Source organism: Chiloscyllium punctatum, chromosome 33, assembly GCF_047496795.1.
Source record: "Chiloscyllium punctatum isolate Juve2018m chromosome 33, sChiPun1.3, whole genome shotgun sequence".
NCBI lineage: Eukaryota > Metazoa > Chordata > Chondrichthyes > Orectolobiformes > Hemiscylliidae > Chiloscyllium > Chiloscyllium punctatum.
In genome coordinates, this window is record NC_092771.1 from 10,472,401 (window position 1) to 10,499,931 (window position 27,531).

Genomic DNA, 27,531 nt, shown 5'->3' on the forward strand with positions numbered 1-27,531 from the left:
GGTAGCAGCACACCATGCATGAGCCCCCACCCCTATCTCTGTCTGTCTCTAACTCCGCCCCAGTCTGCCCTCCAAAATCCGTCTACCTAGGCCATGGTCCACTCCTCCGGGGCAGCCGGACTGGACACCAACAGCAAGAGTGCTGCTGCCTTTGGAGGGGGGTGAGTTTCAAAATAACACGCACACAAAATCACACATGGGACATTGTGAAACTTGAGTGTTCAGAAAAGAGTTACGAGGATGTTGCCAGAGTTAAAGGGTTTGAGCTATAGGGTTGAAGGCTGAGGGGTGACCTTCGAGAGGTTTATAAAATCATGAGCAGCATTGATAGGGTAAATAGACAAAGTCTTTTCCTCAGGGTAGGTGAGTCCAAAACTAGAGGGCATAGGTTTAAGGTGAGAGGGAAAAGATTTAAAAGGGACCCAAAGGAGCAACATTTTCATGCAGAGGATGATGCATGTATGGAATGAGCAGTCTTGTTGAAGGGCTTTTGCCCGAAACGTCAATTTTTCCTACCCATCAGATGCTGCCTGACCTCTTGTGCTTTTCCAGCACCACTCTAATCTAGACTCTGATTTCCAGCATCTGCAGTCCTTACTTTTGCCTAGCCAGAGGAAGTGGCAGAGGCTGCTACAGTTATAACATTTTAAACGGCAACTGCATGGGTATATGAATAGGAAGGGTTTAAAAGGATATGGGCCAAGTGCTGGCAAATGGGACTAGATTTCCTGAGGGTATCTGGTTAGCACGGACAAGTTGGAGCGAAAGGTCTGCTTCTGTGCTGTATATCTCTATGGCTGTATGACTTTAATTGACTGTTACGTTGACAATGAGAATTGGTTTCTGTCCGCATTAGATTTGCACCAAGTAGTCGCCTTTAATTACATACCTGTTAAAGCATATGGATTTTCTTAACCCTGCCCCCTCCTTCAAACCAGGTAAATGTTTTTTCAGGACGGTGTTATCTGTTCTGCCATCAAAGTCTCTAGTTTCTGATGATTGACTGAATAAATTTGATTTAGAGCATTTCAGTCCAACCTTTTTGTCCACTGCCCTTTACTCCCTGGTGCACTGCTTTGAAGTTAATTTTCTTTATGCATATTTACAATGATGCTTATCTGTATGATCCTCAGATGTAGAAAGCCACAGAATATTATGTCAGTAACTTGCTGAAATGCATGAGCAAGCATGGAGGATAAAAGATACAAGTTTCATTCTAACAAGTTTATTATGTTTGCCAGAGACTAGCTTTGAAATACAAGGAGTGCTGGCTGTGTAATAAAGCTGTAAGTTTTAGTTGTTCACAAAGTCCTATAAATATTTGAAACTATGGAAACAAATTCTAAAGCATGTTTATTTCTTATCATTTTCTTGCAGCTAAAACATTTGCAGAGCTTTTATGTTCCTTTGCACATTTTTAAAGTCTAAATCTTTGCTTTTCCCATTCCCCTCCTGAAGGTGGTTAATTATTCTGGGTGCAATACTGCTGATATTCATATTTTTCTGGTATCTCTATCAAAACAGCTGTTGTTTGTATTGAGCAGAGGTGATTTGTGACATTAGGCTGTTTGACCATCATGGTATGATTATGTCTTTCTGAATGGAAGTCTTTCAAATTAGGAACATTTGTTTCACTAAATCTTTGGAAGTGAATACTACATTGTGCTCATTCGTTACCTGTGAGTAGCAACATGATGCTGTTGCAGTCTTGCCACTGAGTGAAAAGTTGGGAATCCAACTAGCACATCAGGGCATGTGTAATACAGAGAGAATTATGCATTCTTGGAAGTGTATTACATAGGTCGGATGTGAAATTGAGTTTCTGATTCTCTGCTCAAGTCTAATATCCTATAATCAGGAAATCCCTCCTGCATCCGGGTTTGTATTCCTTTCTTAATGGACATTACTAAAAATTGATTACCTGATTTAGTTTTGTTTGTTTGAACAGAAAGGCTACCTAATTTTCTTGCACAATATTGACTACATTTCATAATACTTAATTATATGCAAAATGCTTTCAGATATTGCTGTGATTCCTGATTAGGCACTATGCGACCACAATTTAATCTTGTGATTCAGTCATGAATTTCGGCAAAATTGTTAGTAGCCCACAATTTTTACCCAAAATTAAATATCTATGTAAAGATGCTTTATAAAAAAAATTATGTATTCTTTAAACTTTTAGTTAGAAGAAACTCCCAGGTCAAACATATTCCTCAAGTTCTTTCCAAGCTAGCCAGTGTAAATAAATTGCATCCTTATTATTTAGAAACAGATCCTGCTCAAGATTCACATCTAAAATTTTAGAGCCAAAACATGGCAGCATCAACAGCTGTCAAGGTCACTGGGTCTGCAGGAAAACCCTCGCACTTGTGTGTTTTAGTCCCTTGAATTGGGAATGATACAATGTCATGGCAATGACCAATTAGTGGTGTCCTTTAATAGTGGGAAGGCTGTTGTGCTGTAGATACCACGTGGTTCTGGCTGACCAGGAAACGTTCCCACAGTTACTGCCTGCTATTGTTGTATGAGAAGGACTTCCAGCTTGACAATCAACTATTTTACTGCCTTTTTCACACATTAAGTCCTTAACCTGTAGCTTCAATCCTAGAGCTGGGATGCTACTTCACTACGCCATAAGATTTGCCACATCTGGTAGTTCAGCACCAGTAACCCGGATTCGATTCCAGACTCTGGCAACTGTCTGCATGGAGTTTGCACATTCTCCCCGTGTCTGCGTGAGTTTCCTCTGGGTACTCCGGTTTCCTCCTACAATCCAAAGATTTTCAGGTCAGGTGAATTGGCCATGCTAAATTGCCCATCATGATAGGTGCATTAGTCAGGGGTAAATGTAGGGTAGACGAATGTGTCTGGGCGGGTTACTCTTCGGAGGGTTGGTGTGGACTTATTGGGCCGAAGGGCCAGTTGCCATACTGTAGGGAATCTAATCTAAAAAGTTTCCACTTATGATTTTCATGTTAAATGCAAGGCAGTCAGCTTGTGGTTTTGAAGAATCTCATATTTTACAGTCACTTCCATTTTTGGGTTATTAATTTGTTGACTATTCCTGTGTGAGCTCGCCTGTTGTGTCATATGCAGTGTGTTATGGGATTAACATCTCTATTTCTATTGCAGGTTGCTTCAACAGAAAAATCCTCGTTAAGCACTGTTAGGGAGAAGGTCGTGGTGGAGAAGAGTCCAACAAAAGGTCGACAACCCCGAAAGATTGACTTACGGGCTCGCTATTGGGCATTTCTTTTCGATAATCTCAGACGAGCGGTGGATGAAATTTATGTCACGTGTGAGTCAGACCAGAGTGTGGTGGAATGTAAGGTACGGTTTTTGTTTCTACATAGCTGCTGCTTGTTAGATAACATTTGATTGTGACCAAAATTTCAGATGAAAGCTCCACAGTGGAATCAAGTTAGTTATGTCAGTTTACAAAAGAGTGAGATTACTATATAAAACCTGTGACTGCAATTGTTTAGAAAATTGGAAAGCTTATCTAAATGATGTGTCATATGGAGTTTACAGTATAAACAAATCCTAAACACATGGGTACCTTATTTTTAAAGTAAAGATCTATGATAGTTTAGGAGATTGAAAGAATTAAGTACTTCTGTTTAAATATACAAATATATATTATCAAAGAGTTAAGCATGGAATTAAAAAATGGCAGTTTATATGGGATATATAGAACATTCCTAATTCTTGATTTCAACTCGCATAACTAATCTTGTGAAGAATAGTTTCACAAAATGCATTTCTCGTATCTACCCTTTTTCGGAAAGTGTGAGCAGAACTATCCAACCTACATTAAGCTGAACAATTGCATGACACAGAAGATATTACTGTGGTTCCAGCAGCACACAAACCATATTTTTCCATGAGCAATTCAGAAGCATAGCGTTTTAAATGCTTTGCCCATGTTCTTAGTTCTGTGGCTAAAGAGCTGAAGTATCTATTAGCTGAACTGAGCTTTCTGGAGATGAGGTGTACATTTTCTGCAACAGAGATGTGCCATTTATTTCTTCCAGTTGTTATGCAAGTATTCACATATAATGGCAACTGATCATGATTTTATTCTTGATGTGGACTGGGACTTTATGCAATGTTTTCTCATTTCTTAGTTTGTTTAGGTTGTGAGAGTTTATGTGCATTAAGTTTCCAAACACAAGTGGCTGCTGTTTGAAGAAATTTTGATCACATTGTTCCTTTACAGTAGATGGCAGTACTGAGGCTTAGCATTCTTCTGACATTCTTGTGTTTCCTGCTTAATGTCTGACTTGTGCTTTTAACCCTTCCTAGTAAGTGACATATCACAACATTCCTGCAGATGTGTCTGATTATAAAGTGAGATTAATTCTAAACCAGTGCATGGGTGGCATGTAATTCCTTGTGCATTTTCTACCCACATTTTGATAACCATGTTCTCAATGTAAACGATTTTCAGACACTGCTCTTAATTCGCCTTAGTTTAAATTGGCAATCAGATTTTCAGATTTAAGTCTTGCTACATCTTTCACTGAGCAGTTTTGTACTCCCGCTTATGTTTTTATACAGCAGATCAACAAAAGCACTCTAAGTTAGGACGTCCCAAATGGTTGGTCATGACCTCATGAGTTGTGAGGCATGACTCTGGGCCTAAAACTCAGAGGCAGCAATGGCTGCCATGTTAACATCTGCAAGGCTCCTTTTTAAGTCCTTTGCATAATGGCATATGTGGCTTAACTTTGACGCCTAACTCTTGCTCCAAAAACAATAGTGAAAAGATCCCAGTTAAAACTTTGTTTCACAGACCCCAAGCTCCCATTGAGCGGTCATGATAATGTGCAAGCCTTGAAATGGAGTCACAGTAGGGAAGAGTTTGGCAAGTACTGCTTTAAGTCTGAGAAAACTGAATTTTAAAGTGTAAGCAGTACTTATTATACCTCATTCATATCACGTTGGCTCAGTTGGTAGCACACTAGCCTTAGAAGGTTCAAACTGTGCTTCTGGATTTGAACATAAAATGTAAACTGACATTTCAGTGTAATGCAGCTATTCACTCCTAAAGGTACCAACAAAAAGCCCGAGTCACATTTTGAAGATAACCAGGGAAGTTTCCCTGGTGCCAAAAGAGAAAATGCTGGAAAATCTCAGCAGGTCTGGCAGCATCTGTAAGGAGAGAAAAGAGCTGACGTTTCAAGTCTAACTGACCCTTTGTCAAAGCTCTTAAATGGCTTGATGCTCAGTGGTGTGGTCATGCTCCAGGGGGAGGTAGGAGGAGGAGTCTGAGAGTTGGCGCTCAGCCTCTGCGAGGTAAAGGTCAGTACACCAGATGACAACAGCACCCCCTTTGTCAACAGATTTGATGACAAAGTTGGGGTTGGACTTAAGGGAGCGAAGGGCAAAAAAGTTCGGATGGCGAGAGGTTGGAATGGGTAAGAGAGGTAGAGAAATTAAGGCGGCTAATGTCCCGTCGACAATTGTCAATGAAAAGATTGAGGGCAGGAAATTGTCCTGGCAGGGGTGTCCAATTAGAGGTGGAATGTTGGAGAGATGTGAAAGGATCTGTGGAGCAGGGGAAGGACTCTTGCCCAAAGAAGTGAGCATGAAGGGACGAAAGCGATGGAAGAAGAGCTCAGCATCATTTCGAGCCCGGAGTTCATTGAGGTGGGGACGTAAGGGTATAAAGCTGAGTCCTTTGCTGAGAACAGCACGCTCAGCCTCCGAGAGGGGAAGGTCAGAGGGTGTGGTGAACACGTGGCAAGAGCTGGAGCTGGAAGAGATGGGGCTCGAGAGATTGGGACTGTTGGAAGGTGGAGGGTGGGCAGGGGTGTGGATGAGAAGTTGAAGCTTGCGTTCCTTAACGTCTGCAAGAAACAGGAAAAGTTTGGAGTTAAGACTTTGAATAATACGAAGGATGAAATGAAACTGTGGACCAGGACAGGTTTGAGAGAGAGTAAGTTGGTGCTGCTGGAAAGAGGTGTCGAGTGCTTTCATGTGGTGGCGCATGGCCCCGAGTGTGGCTTTTAAGATGCAGCGAGAACAGCAGTTGGAAAAATGTTGTATATCGTGCAAGTGCCTGTAATCCTGGAGGCAGCATGCAGGGTGGAATTGGAGTTGAAATCCATGTGGAGTAAGTTGGAGGCGAAGACGGTCACTGAGGAAGGAAATATGGCTGTGGAAGCGAGTCTTAGTAAATACCTTGTCTAACACTGAGAGAGAACAGGAAAGCAGTGAAGGTGGACAGGGGGAGAGAGACAAATGAAAATCCTGTCGGAGAGAAGAGCAGTACTTCTTCAGGGTAGGCATTCCTGGAAGAGAGATGGCAGTGCGTTAAACACTGGATAAAAGCAAATTACTGCAGATGCTAGGATGTGAAACCAAAAGAGAAAATGCTGGAAAATCTCAGCAGGTCTGGCAGCATCTGTAAGGAGAGAAAAGAGCTGACATTTCAAGTCAGCTTTGACAAAGGATCAGTTAGACTCTAAAACGTCAGCTCTTTTCTCTCCTTACAGATGCTGCCAGATCTGCTGAGATTTTCCAGCATTTTCTCTTTTGGTTTAAGTTTCCCTGGTGCCTAGTCAATAATCCTTCCTTAACTGACATTGAAAAAAAATGTTGGAATTGCTGGAAAATATGTAGCTCAGGTTGAGGTTCAGGTTGCAAGTTTGCTCGCTGAGCTGGTAGGTTTGTTCTCGATCGTTTAGTCACCAGGCTAGAGTAACATCATTAGTGAGCATCCATTGAAGCACTGGTGTTCTGTCCAGCTTTCTATTTATGTGTCTTGATCTGTTTTAGTGGGTGACATCATTTCCAGTTCTTTCTCTCAGAGATTGGCATTTGGGGTCCAAATCAATGTATTTATTGATGGAGTTCAGGTTTGAATGCCTGGCCTCGAGGAATTCCCATGTGTGTCCTAGGATGGATGTGTTGACCCTGTCAAAGTGGTGTCTTTCTTTGTCTGTCTGTAAGGATGCTCGTGATAGTTGGTCATGTCTTTTGGTAGCTAGTTGGTGCTCATGTGTCCTGGTGGCTAGTTTCCTACCTTTCTGTATGATCTAGTGTTTGTTGCAGTCCTTACAGGGTGTTTTGTATATGACATTTGTTTTGCTGGCTGTTGGTACAGGATCCTTTCAGCTCATCAGTAGCTATTTCCGTGTGTTGGTAGGTTTGTGAGCTACCATGATGCCAAGGGGTCGGGGTAGTTGGTTGTTATCTCCGAGATGTCTTTGATGTACAGTAGTTTGGCTAGAGTCTGTGGGCATGTTATGTCTTCTTGTTTGGGTTTGTTGTTTAAGAATCAATGGACTGTGCTTATTGGGTACCCGTTGTTCTTGATAATGTTGTTGTATCGGTAGTTTTCTTCTCGTAGCTCTTGGGTGCTGCAGCATGTTGTGGCCCGTTTAAATAATGTCCTGATGCAGCTCTGTTTGTGGCTGTTGGGATGATTGCTCCTGTAGTTGAGTATCTGGACTGTGGGTGTTGCTTTCCTATAGATGCTGGTCTGCAGTTGACTGTTTGTTCCACTGTGGCATCTAGGAAGGGAAGTCTGGAGTTGTTCTGTTCCTCTTTGGTGAAATTTATGCCAGTAAGGATGTTGTTAATGATATTGTGGATTTATTCTAATTTGTTATGTTTCATGATGACAAAGCTGTCATCCACAGAGCAGACACAAAGCTTGGGTTGATTGTGGGGAGGGGCTGTTCGTTCTAGTCTCTACATAATTGTCTGTCTAGAATCTGCATAGTCTAGAATGAGTAGCCCTTACAACCATTGCTGGAAAAGTTTAGCAGGTCTGGTGGCACCTCTGGAGATAAATCAGAATTAACGTTTCAGGCTCAGTGACCTTTCCTCAGAACTGATCACAGCCAGGAAAAAGTTGTTTTTCTAATGCAGAAGATAGGGTTGGGGTGGGGATAAGGAGTAAACAATAGGTGGAGTTAGAGCCCAAAGAGAGAAAACAGTTGGACAGACAAATTATTAGCCTAGGAGAATGAATAGCTACTAATGGGGACTGTTAGTGGCTAACAATGAGTTGTGTATAATACCAGACCATATGTTAACAAGGCCTAGTGTGTAGGGGTTGGTTTAAGGGCATGGGAGAGGGTGCCTTGAGCCCGAAAATTGTTGAACTCCATATTGAGTCAGAAGGTTGAAGAGTTCCCAAGCAGAAAATGAGGTGTACTTCTCTGCTGGAGCACTGCAGCAAGCCTGAGACATAAATGTTGGCCAGAGAACACGATGGTGCATTGAAGTGGCAGTTGAACATCACTGAGATACCTATGGTCCTGGGTGGATTCAAAACATGAAGAATGATTCTTGAGTTGGGATCCTCGTGGTGAGAGTCTGAGCCGGAGGCAGTCACTGAGGAATGTGATGTGGTGTGGAACCAAGTTTTAGCAAATACCTTGTCAAACACCAGGAGTGACAGTGAAATTAATGAAAGTGGACAAGAGAAAAGATTGGAATGGAGATCCTTCCAGAGAGAGGAGCAGAACTTCCTCAAGGTGGGCATACCTGGAAGATATGTGGCAGTGAATTAAATACTAAACAAGAATGGAAAGAACTGCTGATGCTAGAAATCAGAAACAAAAACAGAAATTGCTGGAAAAGTTGAGCAGGTCATTGGTAGGATCTGTGGAGAGTATTCAGAGTTAACGTTCTGGTTCAGGGATGATGGTAGCTAGGCCCCACAGATGCGATCAGACCTGCTGAGCTTTTCTAGCAATTTCTGTTTTTGTCTCTGGTTTCCAACATCCACAGTTCTTTTGGTTTTTAATTTTAAAATGCAATTGAACCAGTCATTCATTTCTGTTAATGCGATATTACTGTGTGGAAATTCGCGAGTATGTTTACTTAAAGACTCAGACTTTTTCAAAAGTAATTAATTGGTGCCTAAAGCTCTTTGGAACATTGTGATAACAGGCTAGATGGTTATGTTCTTTTTCTTTTCAATGCTGATCACTCACAAACATGAGTGGATAGCTGGAAATGGCGTTGTTTATTAAATTTATTATTAATATTGGAATCACCTTTCTGAAGGGAAGAAATGTAAAATCTGCTGTTTTGCTCATCACATTATATTGGAGTCCTTGTTTGCTGTCTCCCCTTTCAAAGTTTTCTTCTGCTTTAATGTTTTCTTTCATGTGCCCCACCCTCATTTAAATTGCCATTCCCTGTTTTAACATCCCTTACTTCCTGTCTACAAAAAGGACCCCGAACTTCCAGTTGCCTGCCACTTCAGCACACCATCGTGTTCCCTGGCTAATATCTCTGTCTCAGGTTTGCTGCAGTGCTCCAGTGAAGCTCAGCACAAACTGAAAGAACAATACCTCATTTTCTGTTTGGGAATTCTACAGACTTCTGGACTCAATACCGAATTCAACAATTTAAGGGTTTGAGGCACTTTCTCCCATTTCCATACCCAACTCCCACACACCAGGCCTTGTTATCACATGGTCTGCCATTACACGACACCTATCATTAGCTACTGCATTGTCCATTAATAGCTGTTTATTCTTCCAAGCTGATTGTTATCCACTCCTTTGTCAGTCCAATTCTCTCTCTTTGAGCTTGTCTCTGGGCGATCTTTGCCTATCATTTACCTCTCTTCCCCTCCCCCCACCTTTTCTTCTACATAAAAGCCAACTTTTTCCTAGCTACGATCAGTTCTGAAGGAACCTGAAAAGTTAACTCTGACTCCTTTCCACTGATGCTACAAGACCTGCTGAGCCTTTCCAGCAATTTCTGTTTTTCTGTTGAAAACAACAAATGCTGGTGATTACAGTGGGTCAGACAACATCCATGGAGAAAGGACAAGCTAATATTCAAGCCTAGATGACTCTTCTTCAGAGCTGAAGTGAAGTGTGGAGGGGCAGCATTTATGTTATAGTTGTGTGTGGGAGGTGGGATGGGAGTAGAAGGTGGAGAAAAGATTTTGATAGTTCCGATAAAGTGATGGGAATGTGATAATAGCCAAACAATGGTGTGTCTCCTGCCTGACTCAAAAGGAGAGTAAGTGCGATGGGGGAAGGGGAGGATATGATAACAAGCTAAAAGTAAGGAAAGAAATGGTTCACAATTTAAAGATGTTGAATTCAATATTAATGACAGAAGGCTAGAAAGTGCCTAGTCTGAAGATGAGATGTTGTTTCTCCAGTTTGCATTGAGATTCACTGGAACGCTGCAGTATGCCAAGAACTGACATGTGGGCATGTAAACAGGATGCTCGCTCCCTTATTTTCTGGTTGTATCTGGCATAGTTGTGCATTTCATGTTGCTGTGACACTAGTGTCATACGAGTTGTGTCATCACATGATTGGTTGGCGCCAATGTGACTGCCCGTACAGTCAATGATCATTGTTATCTTTAACAATTCGCTGCTCAAGTACTGATGTAAATTTTGTTTTTTAATCTTTGTTTTGAATTTCTCTGCTGTTTGTATCATTACTAGTAAAGGAATGATTGTGGAATTAGTTTTTAAAAACTAATCTGTACTGCACTTTGGAGTCAAAAGTGTGATGCTGGAAAAACATAGCTGGTCATGCAGCATCCGAGGAGCAGGGGAGTTGAATCAGGATGAAGAGCTTATGCTTGCAATGTCGACTCTCCTGCTCCTCGGATGCTGCCTGACCGGCTGTGCTTTTCCAGCACCACACTTTTTGACTCTGATTTCCAGCATTTGCAGTCCTCATTTTCTTCTGTACTGTACTATACCCATACAGGTACAATAGTTGAGGAACCTGCATTGTATGGCAAACCTCTTGAAAGACTTCTTTGCAAGCAAGATGTCTGGTTTCTTCTCTGAAGCTTTCCTTGTTTTGTTTGCAAATATTTTTTCAAGGAATGCACGGCACTATACATGAAACTTTCCCATTGACTTTTTTTTGAATAAAAATTTTCTTAGGAGCCAAACTTTTGGTTTTAGTATGGAAAACTATGCTTTATTTAAAGTTAAAATTATGATTTTCACTTAAAATTAAGATTTTCAGAAATGCAACCCTAAATCTCTGACGACACCCTGTACTGTCAGTATTATTATTGACTAACTGGAATGAATTATTAAATCCAAAGCAGGAAGTATTAACTGAAATACAGTTGTCATGTTTGAGCATGCATGAGTAATATGTTGGTTATTACTATAGAAAAAGGTTCTCCTATCCTACGTATAGACTTTAATTTCACTTTCGCTATGTTGCAAGTGGAGAAATATGTTGTTTCAGTCTTATTGACTGTTACAGAAGTCCAATATTAAATGGCATCAACTCTCTAGAATGGAACGTGCCATTTGATTAGCTTGTCTCTGTGACAGAAGATGGAGAGTCCAAAGCCCGCATTACAGATTTGTAGTGAGTTGTAACAGGAGCTCTTTCACTCAATTCTGTGTTGATATCTAGTGGAATACACATGTCTGATGAAGGACATGTTTTCCAACCCCCTATTGATGGAGCATTCACAGCTTGGCCAATCAGAGTCTGATTCAACCAATAAAATTTTCCATGGCACAAATGCTGTGAAACGACAATTTGAATCATTAATGGACATCATTTAAGCTCAACGGGGATATGATATTTTGTTATAGAATATAAAACTACTTCAAGGATTTGAAAATAATCTGAGTGGTGACAATAATCCTTTTACATCCTTCTACAATAATTGATTGCATTGTAATTCTGACAATCTGTGTAAGGTAATGTGCTTAGTTGACAGGGGGTCTACTACCTGGTTTTAGTTGCAAGTGTGGATGCGAAAATTGTGGTTAGCTTATGGACTGTTAGCCATATAAGAAGATCAGCTTTTTTTTCTGCTTTATCATTCCTAGCTAGAGACAGTGCCTTAGGATATGCAACAGCAGTCAATAGCTCAAAATTCATGTATTTAAACTGCAAGTAGCTTGATACGTCTGGCTAATGGGTCTGATAATAAATAACAATAGTAGCTTATAGGGAGATAGAACAGTTTCTTTCATGTAGCTAGGTTTTGCTGAAACACACTGTGTGGTAGCAATTCCATGCGATGTTAAACAGGCCTTTTAAGTTGCTAACAGTTTCCTTCCTACTCTTGGCTATTGCATCTATATATTGAGCGATAAGGAATGATGCGTATTATAAGTGTTGTTATTTTATCATTTGCTGTAGCTATTGTTTAAGAAAGGTGGTAAGGACAAGCCAGGGAACTATAGACCAGTGAGCCTGACCTCGTTGGTGGGCAAGTTTTTGGAGGGAATCCTGAGGGACAGGAAGTACATGTATTTGGAAAGGCAAGGACTGATTCGGGATAGTCAACATGGCTTTGAGCGTGGGAAATCATGTCTCACAAACTTGGTTGAGTTTTTTGATGAAGTAATAAAGATGATCAAGGTAAAAACAATGACTGCAGATGCTGAAAATCAAATACTGGATTAGTGGTGCTGGAAGAGCACAGCAGTTCAGGCAGCATCCAACGAGCAGCGAAATCAACGTTTCGGGCAAAAGCCCTTCATCAGGAATAAAGGCAGTGAGCCTGAAGCATGGAGAGATAAGCTAGAGGAGGGTAGGGGTGGGGAGAGAGTAGCATAGAGTACAATGGGTGAGGGGGGGAGGAGATGAAGGTGATAGGTCAAGGAGGAGAGGGTGGAGTGGATAGGTGGAAAAGAAGATAGGCAGGTCGGACAAGTCAAGGAGGCAGTAACTGAGCTGGAAGTTTGAAACTAGGATGAGGTGGGGGAAGGGGAAATGAGGAAGCTGTTGAAGTCCACATTGATCCACTTCAACCCCAGGGCATCAATGTGGACTTCAACAGCTTCCTCATTTCCCCTTCCCCCACCTCATCCTAGTTTCAAACTTCCAGCTCAGTTACTGCCTCCTTGACTTGTCCGACCTGCCTATCTTCTTTTCCACCTATCCACTCCACCCTCTCCTCCTTGACCTATCACCTTCATCTCCTCCTCCACTCACCCATTGTACTCTATGCTACTCTCTCCCCACCCCCACCCTCCTCTAGCTTATCTCTCCATGCTTCAGGCTCACTGCCTTTATTCCTGATGAAGGGCTTTTGCCCGAAACGTTGATTTCGCTGCTCGTTGGATGCTGCCTGAACTGCTGTGCTCTTCCAGCACCACTAATCCAGTAATAAAGATGATTGTTGAGGGCAGAGCAGTAGATATGATCTATATGGACTTCAGTAAGGTGTTCGACAAGGTTCCCCATAGGAGACTGATTAGCAAGGTTAGATCTCATGGAATACAGGAAGAACTAGCCATTTGGATACAGAACTGGCTCAAAGGTAGAAGACAGAGGGTGGTGATGGAGGGTTGTTTTTCAGACTGGAGGCCTGTGACCAGTGGAGTGCAACAAGGATCGGTGCTGGGCCCTCTACTTTTTGTCATTTACATAAATGATTTGGATGCGAGCATAGGAGGTACAGTTAGTAAGTTTGCAGATGACACCAAAATTGGAGGTGTAGTGGACAGCGAAGAGGGTCAGCTCAGACTACAACAGGATCTTGACCAGATGGGCCAACGGGCTAAGAAGTGGCAGATGGAGTTTAATTCAGATAACTGCAAGGTGCTGCATTTTGGGAAAGCAAATCTTAGCAGGACGTATACACTTAATGGTAAGGTCCTAGGGAGTGTTGCTGAACAAAGAGATCTTGGAGTGCAGGTTCATAGCTCCTTGAAAGTGGAGTCGTAGGTAGATAGGATAGTGAAGAAGGCGTTTGGTATGCTTTCCTTTATTGGTCAGAGTATTGAGTACAGGAGTTGGGAGGTCATGTTGCAGCTGTACAGGACATTGGTTAGGCCACTGTTGGAATATTGCGTGCAATTCTGGTCTCCTTCCTGTCGGAAGGATGTTTGAAACTTGAAAGGGTTCAGAAAAGATATACAAGGATGTTGCCAGGGTTGGAGGATCTGAGCTACAGCGAGAGGCTGAACAGGCTGGGGCTGTTTTCCCTGGAACGTCGGAGGCTGAAGGGTGACCTTATAGAGGTTTACAAAATTATGAGGGGCATGGATAAGTTAAATAGGCAAAGTCTTTTCCCTGGGGTCAGGGAGTCCAGAACTAGAGGGCATAGGTTTAGGGTGAGAGGGGAAAGATATAAAAGAGACCTAAGCGGCAACTTTTTCTCGCGTAGGGTGGAACGGGTATGGAATGAGCTGCCAGAGGAAGTGGTGGAGGCTGGTACAATTGCAACATTTAAGAGGCATTTGGATGGGTATATGAATAGGAAGGGTTTGGAGGGATGTGGGCCGGGTGCTGGCAGGTGGGGCTAGATTGGGTTGGGATATCTGGTCGGCATGGATGGGTTGGACCGAAGGGTCTGTTTCCATGCTGTACATCTCTATGACTCTTATGTATACCATCAACAAATCAGTTTGGAGCGTGAAAGTAAAATGTCCAAGAATAGGACAGAAGTGTAAACTTTTAAGTATTCTTCCAAGTCACAGATTAGTTTCCAGTATTGGAACTATACATTTGTACAGTCACAAGATATAGAATAATGTATCATGTACTTTTAATAAAAGTTGAACAGAATGAAATTGCTTTGAATGCATTTTCTGAGGCTGTATTGTTAAATGGGATTTTCTTGAATTTTATTTGTTAAAAAGAACTTCTTAAGTAATTTAAATAACAGCTGAAGCTCCGATCCTTAGTTTTAAAAGGTTTAAAGCTTGTGGTCCTGCCAACATGCTTTGCTGTTTAGCTGCGGTTGGGTATGAAGAGAATGTCCTTTGACGAAATCTCTCTCTAACTATCCCATTAATTTTTGTTAGCAAGGGTCTGCTTTGAACCCCAACTCTGTCTCAGAAGCAGTACAGTCAAGTCAACTTCAATGTTTGATCTTCTGGTTGAAAATTTTATATCATCCTACCTGTGCTGTTGTGACATTTGAAATCTTTCTTCTGGCTAAAGGCTATCTTTTGGGATAATATTTGATGAGATAGAGACAGATGGTTTATGTGACTGATGTGTTAACAATGTTGTCATGAATATTCATTTAAAACCTATAATTGTGAAACTACCTTGAAGCATTTTTTCCTATTCTTTTTCCTAAAATTTAGTACTTCATCTGTGAACTTTTTCTATGTCCTCTTGAATTGTGTAGAATATTCATATATTATACCTTTTTTTGACATTTTTTAATGTCTTGTGCATGGAAGCAGCACTTTGAATTGCCTTACACTTAGGTCTGTAACCATTTGTACTTCAGCCCATCAGTAATGATGCTAGCAATTTGAGATGATGCATTCCACAATAACATAGTAAAGCTGTCATCACAGTGCCAATTTGTTTATTCCTTTTAATTTTCATCAGGCTTCCGGACTCCTGACAAAACCTACAGCTGAACGCTCACTGTGTAAGCTGCACACTTCAATATCCTATCTTCTTTGGCATGAAGATGAAATGATTGAACCGCAGTTTTTGCCTAAGGCGAAGGCTGAGCTTCACTGCATTTAGGAAGTTTATGTAGTCCTGCTCAATTGCTCAGGATTAAAATAACCAGAGTTGGCTGAATATAAAAGATGATGAAATTTTGATTACTTCAATGCACAGTCATTTGCTCATTCACATTTTATGTTCAATCTGGCTATTGGCTATAAAACATGGTGCAACACCCCAAATGGGATTGGATGACAGACTCAGAAGTAGAGGCTACTACCTGAGCACTGTTCTCTGTTAGGTATTGCCTGGGCTGGAGTGATAGTTCACTCAGTGAACTACCTCTTCAGAGAGCATTGCAGTTTGACATGCTATGTCTCACCAGAGGTGAAAAAATAAGAAATAAAGAAAAATTTATCTTGTTGTTCTAGGCTTTTTCGTTGATGGTATACTTTAAATATTTCTTTCAGTATTATAATAGTCTTTAGACTATATTTCCAAGATTTTGCCTGAATACACAAAACCAGTAAATGCTAAATAAATATCTGTAATTATTATAGCCCTCCTTTTTCAACAGATACATTTGGTATTGGTGAGAAAAGAGAACTGGCTTACACGAGAATGTGAGATGAACTAAATGGTTAACTGAGAAATAATGAAAAGTGTCAGATCTTCAGTAGACAGTGGAAAGAACTTAACTTAAAAGATGGCTGAATGAAAATGTACAGTGGGAAAATTCGATATAGAACAAGAGGAGGCCATTCAGCCTAAAAGGATTTTAAGAATTGAACAGGCAAATGAGCTTAGGACATGTGTGGAGAGTAAACATCAACATAGACAGGTTGAATGTCACAAAAATGTAATGGGAAATCAAAGAAACATTAAATATAATATTCTGTAAATATCTCATGTAACAATCTGAGATTTTTCAAAAAAACACTATGTAAACAAAGGATGAAAAAAAAATTGTCCACTGAAAACCCTACGACTTTAATTAAAGTTCCCTTTTAGAAAAGTGGAAATTATAATCTGATAAAGTGAACCTTTGCAGTTGTTCTTTGCTATGAAGAATAACTCGTGACCCCCTCTAATTAGCTCTCTTTGATCCGGAAACAGAAAGAAAAGCAATAATCAATTATCTTGTCTTGTTGCAAAGTTGTTCTTGTCAAAGCAAATGTGCTTTTACAACTCTCACTTTCTTTGTAAATTGCATTAGTATTTGCATTGGACCATCTCAAGACAAGTTTGGTGTGTGTTATGTATCCTGTACATTTTGTAATGAATGAATCTGCTGTTTGCTGTAGTCACAGTACATTTCCAGTGAAAGAAATGAAAAGGATGATCAATTTTCTCGGTAAAAGAACGCACCGGTGGATGATAATTTGTCTGAAAGTTGTATTTCAGTGTTGCTTCTGTGTGGCAGGCATGACCTTCAGAAAATAAATCCCCTTCATACACCAGACAACCTGTCCAACAATCCAGTGGAGTTTATTTTAGCATGAAGCTTGCTGTTACACAGCTTAGTCCATAAAGAGTTCTTTCTTGTCAGCGCCTTCTCATGCAGCAGAACTTTCCACTGTTTCAGCACATCAGGATATATCTTCTGCATTGGCTGCTGTAGGTGAGGCAGAGAGAGGTATTGATGTCCAGGACCCTTGGGTCTTGTGTACTGGTATTGTGTGTCAGCAGGACAAAGGGTTGGCGCCAACCGTCTTGCTGTATGCGCCAGAAACTAGAATTAATTACAAACCAATCGAATCCGTTGCAGCCAATTGGTAAACTAATTGGTAATTTTAGCTGTACATCTATACTTTGTTATCTGCCTGTCCATAACAGTGTTTTCAGAGCCACTTTTGTTCCAGTCTCTCCTGCTTGACAAAATGGCCTTCATTGCTGCAAGGGGAAAGATGCGCACCAGCGAGTACAGGGGCCACTCCGGCTGCTTGTCTTGTTTGTGTTCCCTTGTTCACTAAACAAGCTTCAGGTTACTGGTGCTTGGAACTGCTCTGATTGGAGCAGATAACATGGAGTGAATCCAATACTACAAGACTGCAAGGTTGCAGCTAATCAGCATGGAATTTCTCTACATGTTAAAGAATGATTCAGTGGATAATTGGAGAATGATTTCTTTTCCTTGTGCATTCTTGGGGAAAGTATTTGCATATTTACTTTTAGAGTCATAATAAAGTCTTATATTTGTTTTTATGATTACTTAAAGGTGCTGAAATGTGATGTTCTTCGTTCAGTTTTAGCTCTCAACACTGTTTTAAAGGAGTGAGAGCAGCTGGGGGTGGAAGAAGCTTGCTGAAAGCCAAGGTTAAGCAAAAGAATGCCATTCCTCAGACCTTGCTAACTTGGAACCCTCACAGGAAAACCAATTGGTGTGCATGTGCAAAAAATTAATTGGAAGCAGAAGATTTTTCTCGCAACTGTAACATTGTGTGAATGCACTCATTGGAGTGTAAAATGTCAACTTGACTCACTGGAAATGCTCTTGTTTCAGAGAGTTGTAGGTTCAAGCAGTGTTCCAGGACATGAACATTTGACCACGTTCGCAAGGCAGAGGAATTGTGTTGCTTTTTTGAAGATGTCATGCTAAACTCAGGCTCCAACTACTTGCCAAAGTAAAAGATTCCATAGCATCTTTTGATAAGAGTAGGAGGCCCTTGTATTAAGCCCAAGGTTCATTATCCCCCAACAAGCCTCGCAAGAAGCTGTTTAATGTCTGAGATGTTGCTATGCAAAGTTATGACTATTGTTGTCAGTACAAAAATAATTCATTTGTCTGTAAAGTGTTTAAGGAGGTCGTGAATATGTGAAAGTAACAATGTAAATGCAGTTGTTTAATTCCGTCTATACTGGGTGAATTTGTTTTTAATTTGCTGCTGATGAAACCTGTGGTTTCGGTGGGTTCTAGTATATTCAAAACAAAAAGCAAAATAGGAATGCTGCTGTACTGAGGCTGCTTTTGATTTTTTGTTTCCCCCATCTACTGTTTGACTAAGTGCTCAGCTCACCCATGCAGGTGAGCAACGTGACTACTTCAGCTGCTGCATCAGGAATCCATGTACAGAAATGAATGTACAGTAACTGTTTTTTTGCACTGCAGTCAGCATTGTGCAATCCGTCACACACTGGAAGTGTGACTCTGTACTCTGGCCACTCTGAAACAGGCTATACTAAAGGGTGAAAGTGAGCACTGCAGATGCTGGAGAGTCAGAGTTGAAAAGCTTGGTGCTGGAAAAAACGCAGCAGGTAAATTGGCATCCGAGGAGCAGGAGAGTCGATGTTTTGGGCATAAACCCTTCATCAGGAATGGGGTGGGGGAAGGGTGGCTGAGGGAAAGGTAGGTGGGATGGCGAAAGGTGGATCCAGGTAGGAGGTGATTGTGATAGGTTGGTGGGGAGGGTGGAGCAGATAGCTGGGAAGGAAGATGGACAGGTAGGTCAGGTCAAGAGGGTGGTGCCGAGTTGGAGTGTTGAATCTGGGATGAGGTGGGGAGGGTAGGGAGATTTGGAAACTGGTGAAGTCTTTGTTGATGCCGTGTGGTTGTAGGGTCCTGAGGTGGAAGATGAGGTGTTCTTCCCCCAGTTGTTGGGTGACTTTGATTTGGAGGTGGAGGGGATTAATTTTACAGTGTTAAAGTGTTGTGATGTGAATATTTTACTTTGTTAACAGGGAGTGATGAAACATGTATTTAGCAGTTCTCCAAGAAATTAGTATTGATTGAAAGTACATTAATCAATACTATAACTTACAAATATGTTTAGATTTATAATTTTTCCTTCATATTAGTGGTCATGATTATTAGGTTTGCTCATTAATCTTATGCAGTCTTGCCACAGTTCTCTAGAGGACTTTTTGTTTTAGCTGTTTGTCATAATAGGACAAAGAAAGTTATAGTCAAGAGTGTGGTGCTGGAAAAGCATAGCTGGTCAGGCAGTGTCCAAGGAGCAGGAAAATCAATGTTTAGGGCAAAAGCCCTTCATCAGGAACAAAGCAACAGTGACATTTCGGTGATATTATTCCAAAATTGAATTATATGAGGGTTGTAGGGAAAGTTGCAATGGTATTCATGTATGTCTGCCCTTGGCCTTCTAAGTAGCAGACATTGGAATGCGTTTTGTAAATGTACATATTGCCGCTGTTGTGTGTTGGTGATGGATGGGATATCAGTCAATTGAGCTGATTTGTCTTTAGTGATATTTAGTTTCTTGAGTGTTGTTGGAGACTCATTCAACCACGTAAGATGGTGGAGCTCAACAGTATTCAGTTTGGGTTCTCCCAGGGCCACTATGCCTCTGATCGCATTACAGCTTTGGTCCTAATATGGACAAAAGAGGTAAGGTGAAAATGAGACTGCTGTTAACATAAAGACAGGCAGCATTTAACTGTTTGTCTAAAAGGAGCCCTAGCAAAATTGAAGTAACTGCATATCAGGGAAAACTTTCCATTTTGGAATCATATAAATGTTTGTTGGTGGTCAGTTATCTCAGCCATAGGACATCATTGCAGGAGTTATTGTTCCAAAACCCAATCATCTTTAGCTACTTCATCAACAACCTGCCATCCATCATAAAGTCAGAAGTGGGAATGTTTGATGATTGTGCAATATTTCACACCATTTGTGACATGTTAGATTCTGAAATGACCATGCCAATATGTCTGAACGTCTGGATACCGTCATACTGGAGCTGGTGAGTGACAAGTAGCCGTCATGCCATACCAGTGCCAGTTAATGATGATCGTTAACAAAAGTAAATCTGACCATGGCTCTTGATATTGAGTGATGTAGCCATCACTGGAGTCTGAACTGTCAACATCCTGAGGTTTACCATTGACTAGAAACAGAACCGTACCAGTTTACAAGTACAAAAATGGTTAAGAGGCTGAAATTTTTAGTGGCGAACAACTAACCCTTACTCCCCAAAGACTGTTCATCTTCCAGGCATAAATCAGAATAATGGAATACTTTCTGCTGCCTGGTTAAGGACAACTCCAAAAACACTCCAGAAGCTTGACACCGTGACGGATAAAGCAGCCTACTTGATTGACACCCCATCCGTCTGGTTATGTTAATTAGGGGTGATGGGCAGTGTGATGGCAGATAGAGTATGATGGGAAACAGATATTTGTCTCTTTGGCTTGAAAGATAGAAAAGCAGAATATGTTTGAAATGATGTGATGTACAGAGGGTGCACTCATATAAGAAACATAGATATCCCATCGGTTCATGCAACAATGGTGAAGGTAAATGGCATGGAGGCCTTTATTGCAAAGGGATTGGAGTACAGGAATAAACAAATCTTGCGATATTAGAATGGAGTTTGGCTGAGAGTAGGTGATCAGAATGACCATTGTCTCTCTCACAGTCAGTGGCTTAGAATTTTTTTTCTATTGACATTTTCAATCCATTGTACACACCTAAGCCTGGCTAAGTTTAATTTGGGTCTGCTAAATGTAACTTGCTAAAAACGTTCCTGAGGAAGTGTCCACACACCAGTAGAATAGCACCAACTGGTCAATACCTTGTAATGAAGCAGAAAACCTTTATCCAGTAAATGGAGTCTGCAGTCTCTGCCCGTTACTAAATCACTAGTGTAAACCTCACTGTCACAGCAGGATGGAAGATCCAACTGGACTGTCAAATCAGATACCAACTTCTGCAACCTGACGTTTTCAAGGATATGAACATTCTGAGCTCCTGTGCCCAGTTTGCAGGATTTGGGAGGTGATTGTTCCCAATGATTCTTTAATTTCTAGGGAGGATAAAGAAATGATTGATGTTTCCACTCTTACCATTTTTTTAAATTGACGGTTCTCAAGATTGTAGCTATCCTGTTCTTGCATTGGGAGGGAGATGCGGATTAAAAAGAAGATTGGCTTGCTGGCTTTGCTTTCTATGTCAATCAAGTAAGTAGTTCAGTGGTTAGCACTGCTGCCTCACAGCACCAGGGACCTGGGTTCGATTCCACCCTTGGGTGACTATGCAAACTCCACACAGACATTCTCCCCATGTCTGCTGGGTTTCCACCGGCTGCTCCAATTTCCTCCCACAGTCCAAAGATGTGCAGAATTGGTGGATTGCCCATAGTGTCCAGGGTTTGCAGGCTAGGTGGATTAGCTATGGAGAATGGAAGGTTATAGGGTATGTTAGGGGGCATGGGTCTGGATGGGATGCTCTTTGGGAGAGTTGGTGGGTCTTTATGGGCTGAATGGCCTGCTTCCATACTGGAAGGATTCTATCATTCAAACATTCACCCCTGCCACCACTGAGGTATGGTGGCATTAGTGTGTACCATCTGCAAGGTGCACTACAGTAATTCATCAAGGCTCCCTCAGCAGCACCTTCCAAGCCTGCAACCTCTACCATGTAGAAGGACAAGGGCAGCAGATACATGCAAACACCACCACCTGCAAGTTCCCTGGCAAACCATACACTATTCAGATTTGGAACTTGCTATTCCTACTGCTGCTGAATCTATTCTTGGAAATTTCTTCTCAACAGTACTGTGGGTGTGGTGCATCACATGAACTGCAGCGATTCGAGAAGGGGGCATCATGGTGGCTCAGTGGTTAGCACTGCTGCCTCACAGCGCCAGGGACCTGGGTTCGATTCCCATTTTGGGGTGACTGTCAGTGTGAAGTTTGCACATTCTCCCCGTGTCTGCGTGGGTTTCCTCCGGGTGCTCCAGTTTCCTCCCACAATTAAAAGATGTGAATTGACCACGCTAAATTGCCCATAGTGTTGGGTGTATTAGTCAGGGGTAAATATCGGGTCGGGAATGGGTTTGGGTGGGTTACTCTTCGGAGGGTCGGTGTGGATTTAGTGGGCTGAAGGTCCTGTTTCCAAACTGTAGGGAATTTAATCTAATCTTTAAAAAGTGGTTCCCCACCACCTATTCAAGGGCAATTAGGTTTTGGGCAGCAAGCGCTCCAATGCCCACATCTTTTCTTTAATAATAAAACGTGTTGCAAGAGCCCATATTTTGCTGTATCTATTTCTTTGATATTGCATGTAGTAAATAAAATTGACTGATACTTCTAACTTTGGGAACCTTCGGAGGTGGCTAAGATGGATCATCCCATTTTGGTCATGCCATGGAAAAGCTGTCCTTAGTGGAGAGAAATGCCCTGAAGGACAGGATAAGAGAAATGTGTCTGGCATATTTATTTTTGGAAAATTTTGCTCAAAATAGAAGTGATATACATTTCATTACATTGGAATATTTAAAGACTGGCATCAAAACTGTAACAATATATTGTAGTTGGACCAGTCTGAATCAAAACCATTAGGTCTTTAAGGTGGCTTGAGAGCATCAATGACCAACACTTATATAACTATTAAAGTGATTTTTGCAAGGTTTGTAGCTCAGGTTGGGATTTAGGGTGTAGGTTTGCTCGCTGAGGTGTAGGTTTGATATCCAGACGTTTCATTACCTGGTTAGGTAACATCATCAGTGGCGACCTCCAAGTGAAGCGAAGGTGTTGTCTCCTGCTTTCTATTGATATGTTGGTCCTGGATGGGGTTCCTGGGGTTGTGGTGATGTCATTTCCTGTTCGTTTTCTGAGGGGTTGATAGATGGTATCTAGATCTACATGTTTGTTTATGGCGTTGTGGTTGGAGTGCCAGGCCTTGAGGAATTCTCTGGCATGTTTTTGCTTAGCCTGTCCCAGAATAGATGAGTTGTCCCAGTCAAAATGGTGATTAGTTTCATCCGTGTGTAGGGCTACGAGGGAGAGAGGGACGTATCTTTTTGTGGCTAGCTGGTGTTTGTGTATCCTGATGGCTAGCTTTCTTCGTGTTTGTCCTACGTAGTGTTTGTGGCAGTCCTTATATGGAATTTTGTAGGTGACGTTGGTTTTGTCCATGGGTTGTACCCACAACATGAGTTGTGATTTTATTGAATTCTTTGGAACCATGCAGGAATAGTGATTGGAAAATCTAATTCTGCTTGAATGGAGTTATGAAGAAATTGTACAGAAAAGTGAATTCAAATTCAAGTGATGTTCTTAATTGCGGGCAGTTTATTTTTCCTTTTTTTTGATTGCGCTCTATGTTTGTGAGTGAGTGTCGGCTTGTGGTTAAGAAAAGTAACACTAATCATCTATTTTGAGTTTTTTTTGGCCGTCATTCAATCGGTTGAACCTGACTTTAAACTCCATTGTCATGTTTGTAAGCAGCTGCAGTTTTGTTTTAAGAAACATGCCAGTTATAAACAAATGTTGCAGAGGAAATCCAGATGGCTGCCTCCAGAGGCATCAATCGTTGACTCTAAATACCTGCATCTAAATCAAGGTTGTTATCAAAACTACAGTAGGTGTGTGTTGTGTTGAACTTGATAGCATATTTGCATCTGAATAATAATGGAAGCATTACAATAAAATCAGTACATTGTAGCATTGAGCTAATTTTCTTCTCACGATGTGTCCTTAATATACAGTTTTGAATTTTGCTACTTCTAGGATCAGACTACACTGTCTTCGCTCACCTCCAAAATATCCTCACCAGTCACTGATAAGTTCATAAGATTCCTCCATTTCGTTGGTTCAATTTAAAGAAATTCAGCAGCAACGTTTAGCAAGGTGCTTTTTCGTGATTCAAGAATTCCAAACATCTGTCTCTAAATTAGCACAATCAGTTAATTAACTCCCCTTGAAAGGTTAAAAAGAGTTCTTGGCAATGTTAAATTTTATATCCCATTAAAATAAATTATTTACAGGAAGCTTAAGATTTGATGTTATATAGGAAAGTTGCTTCCAAGTGTTGTGATACCCTTCCAAATATATCTCATTGATTTCATAAAACCATTGTGGCTTAAAAATGGAAACATATTAAAGTTGGATTATGAATCTTCAAAGAGATGCTTCTAGATTGAAAAGGTAAGATGTGTAGATATCTAAGGGCAGGCTTAATTTTATATTTGCCCAAAATTATATGTAAGTGCAAAAAATACTAAGCAGTTACTTTCACATGATGAGATTGCTTAGTTTCAAAAACTTGTCAAAAAGCACAGTTCAAGCAATTGCCTCTTAAACATTCACTCTAGTTGTGTTCATTATAGATTGATTCATGTTATGCTGCACAGCCTCTTTAGATCATCTAATTATTTCAAACAATAGCTTTATGTCAGTGTTTTTTTCCACTTCTTAGGTTGCCTTTTACACCTGAAGCCATTCTACCTAAATGTCAGCAGACACATATTATGGTCAGTGTTCATTTTTAGAATAGAGCCATACTGAGTCATGACAGAAGAGGCAGACAAAGATGTAAGTTTCACATTGCCAACAATGTGGTGTCCTCCCACAAGAAGAAACTATATTGGATACAAAAAGAGACAATTTCTTTGACGCCTAGAAAGGCACTCAAAGCACTTCACAGAAGCATAAGTGGACAGAATATTTGAACTTATTAAAGTTGGATTCTAAGGAAATGAAAGATGGAGGAGGGGAGATTTAGAAAGAATGTCAGCGATTAATACTGAAGTGGCTGAACACACCGGTGGCGCTTATTTGCCAAAGGGAGTGGGAATGCACAAGAGACCATATTTGGAGGCAATCCCAGTTTTCGACAGTTGCATGACAAAATTTGGAACGGATCAAACTAAGGAGAAATTTGAGCACAAGGATGAAATTTTAAAATTGATTTATTGGTGGGCTGGCAGCCAGTGTCGGTCAGTGCACATAGGTGATAGCATAGAGGCAGATGAATAATGGATGTTTATTTTGGAGTGGTGGGTTAGTCCCTGAGGAGTGGGAATCATTTATGTATTATCAGCAAGTATGTATGGTCAGCTGTTTAATTGGAGTAGGGTCAAGAACAAAGGAGAAGGTCAGCTGGACTAGATGGGTTTAGAGAGGGTGGGGTAGGAGAGAAACTAGAGAAAGATTCATAGAATCATACAATACAGGCCCTTCGACCAATGTGTCTGGTACTGCCAAAACTACACTTCATCTACTTTAGCCCCATTTTCCAGTACTAGGCCCATAGTCTTGAATGTTATGCTTTTTCAAGTGTTCATCCAAGTACTTCATCCATGTTGTGAAATAATCAGTGAATACTACTCCTCCCTGTCAGTACATATCAGAACCCCACCACAACCTGGGTGAAAGGTTTTTCCTCAAACCACCCCAAAAAGCCTCCTGCCTGTCATGTTAAAACTGCGCCTCCTCGTTGTTAACCCTTCAACTAATGGGAAGAGGTCCTTTCTGTCCACCCTGTCCATGCTCTTCATAAATCTTACACACTTGTATCAGGTCCCGCTCAAATTTCTCTGCTCCGAAGAAAACAACCCAAGCTTACGCAAGTTCTCATCATAGCTAAAGGACTTCATCCCAGGCAGTGTCCTGGTGGATCTCTTCTGGAACCTCTTCAGTGAAATCACCTTGCCATAGTACGGTGACCACAGCAAAGGCCAGTGGTAAAAAATTGGTGGGAATGTAACTTATAGGTGACAGAAAGTTAAGGATGTGACAGAGGTAGGCAAACAAATGATCTAAATTTTAGTTTGAGAAATCCTTATATGTTGCTTAAGATGAGGGTAGAGGGGCTATGGAAATATAGCATCTATAACAGTAATACTCAGTGTTTGTACAGTTTAAATGGATGTAGCGTGAAGTAAATTTACAAAGAAAAGAAATGAAACTTAACCATAAATATTTTGCTGTGACTCCAAATCAGACAAAATAAGTGAGAAAAAGCATCAGCCTAGACACTGCAAATAGCACAATTTCAAAACCAGCTCCACTGTCTGAATATTGGAATTGCAAGGTTTACTAACCATTTTCTTCTATGAAATTTTTCTCATGAATTTTATTCCATTTAGTACTTCATTCAGAGTGAAAAAGTTGTCCGAAGCGATTTTCACTGATAATATAGCCACATAATTGCATCAGAGAGAAAGGAGTAACTCAAACCAGCATTGATTTATGATTTGTGGGAGTAGGGGATATAACTTGCAACCTAATTATAATGAGTTTCTTTTCTCAGGAAGTGTTGATGATGCTGGATAACTACGTGCGAGATTTCAAGGCATTGATAGATTGGTTGCAGCTGCAGGAAAAGTTAGAGAATACAGATGCACGGAACAGGTAATACACTGCAGTGTACACCATCCACTTGAAATAACTTAATTATTGAATGGGAGATCTATACTCCCATTAAACTGGCTAAATGTTGCTAAATGTTCTGAAGAATGGATATATAAAAGGAGACATTCGAGAGGAACTTTGTCTGCAAAGTATCTGATTTTAAGCAACCTACTGGAAATAACTAGCAGAAGACTTTGAAAGACAAGAGACCTTTATCTGATTGTTAGACCAATTATGATGTTCTGGGGTGCAGGGTGTTTGAGTAAAATGATCAAGATTCGAGTCAATTAGTATGTTGAGAATGTTTACATTTGCTTACTTAGAATGCATTCTGAGGTAGAATCAAATAAAGGCAATTGCAGGACAGTACTTGAGAGGAGCACTGCTATTACTTCTATCCTTTTTGAATGCAAATGGGACAGGAAATTAACATGGGTTTTAAAATGGAGGTGGCTTTAGTTACATAATTTCTTGTAAACATCAGATTTAGACTCATAGTTGTTCATGTTAGCAATAACTTTCTTCAGATGCAATTTATTGTTATTGCAGGTGATCTATGTTCCCTGATGTGCTATATCAACATGCATTAGGAATGAAACAGTTGTTATATGAAACTGCATTCATTGTGTTATCTTCTGTTCTGTCTCCAAATGTGAACATGCTATTCCAACGAACTGGTCAGAGCTAATGTTTGTCCTCTGCATAAATTTCCTCCCACTTTGTTTCATCTAACCTTATCTAAACTGTTTCATTTATGGGCAGAACTGCTGGTAGCTGGAATGCTACAGTCTGTCATTGTGAGAGGCGAGAGAGTTGTACCTGACTGTGATGAAAATTACTCTATCTCTTGCCCTAAAATTAATTCTAAGTAGAAAACAAATAAGCAAATGCCGCAATTTCTTACATTGAGTTTTAAGCTAGTTGTAAGATCTAAGAAAGCGCACAATCGGAATATTTCTTTGCAAATTTGTACTTCTGTTGTTCATTAAGTAATGTGGTCTCTATACAGATACAATCCAAAGTTATCTAACAACTAATCAGTTTTTTCATTGCACCATGGACTCTCCTAGCAAAGAAATTTGCAGACTGATTA

At 40.8% G+C, this 27,531-nt stretch overlaps 1 protein-coding gene across 4 annotated transcripts in view; it reads left to right on the forward strand.

The window, feature by feature from the left end:
- scaper (S-phase cyclin A-associated protein in the ER) overlaps nucleotides 1-27,531 on the forward strand; it is a 321,703-nt gene that overhangs the window by 42,616 nt on the left and 251,556 nt on the right. For all 4 annotated transcript variants that reach the window (XM_072552951.1, XM_072552952.1, XM_072552954.1 and 1 more), the window contains 2 exons: nucleotides 3,136-3,333; nucleotides 26,338-26,438. In XM_072552951.1, coding sequence (XP_072409052.1) covers nucleotides 3,136-3,333; nucleotides 26,338-26,438 — 299 coding nt within the window. The remainder of the gene's footprint in view (nucleotides 1-3,135; nucleotides 3,334-26,337; nucleotides 26,439-27,531) is intronic.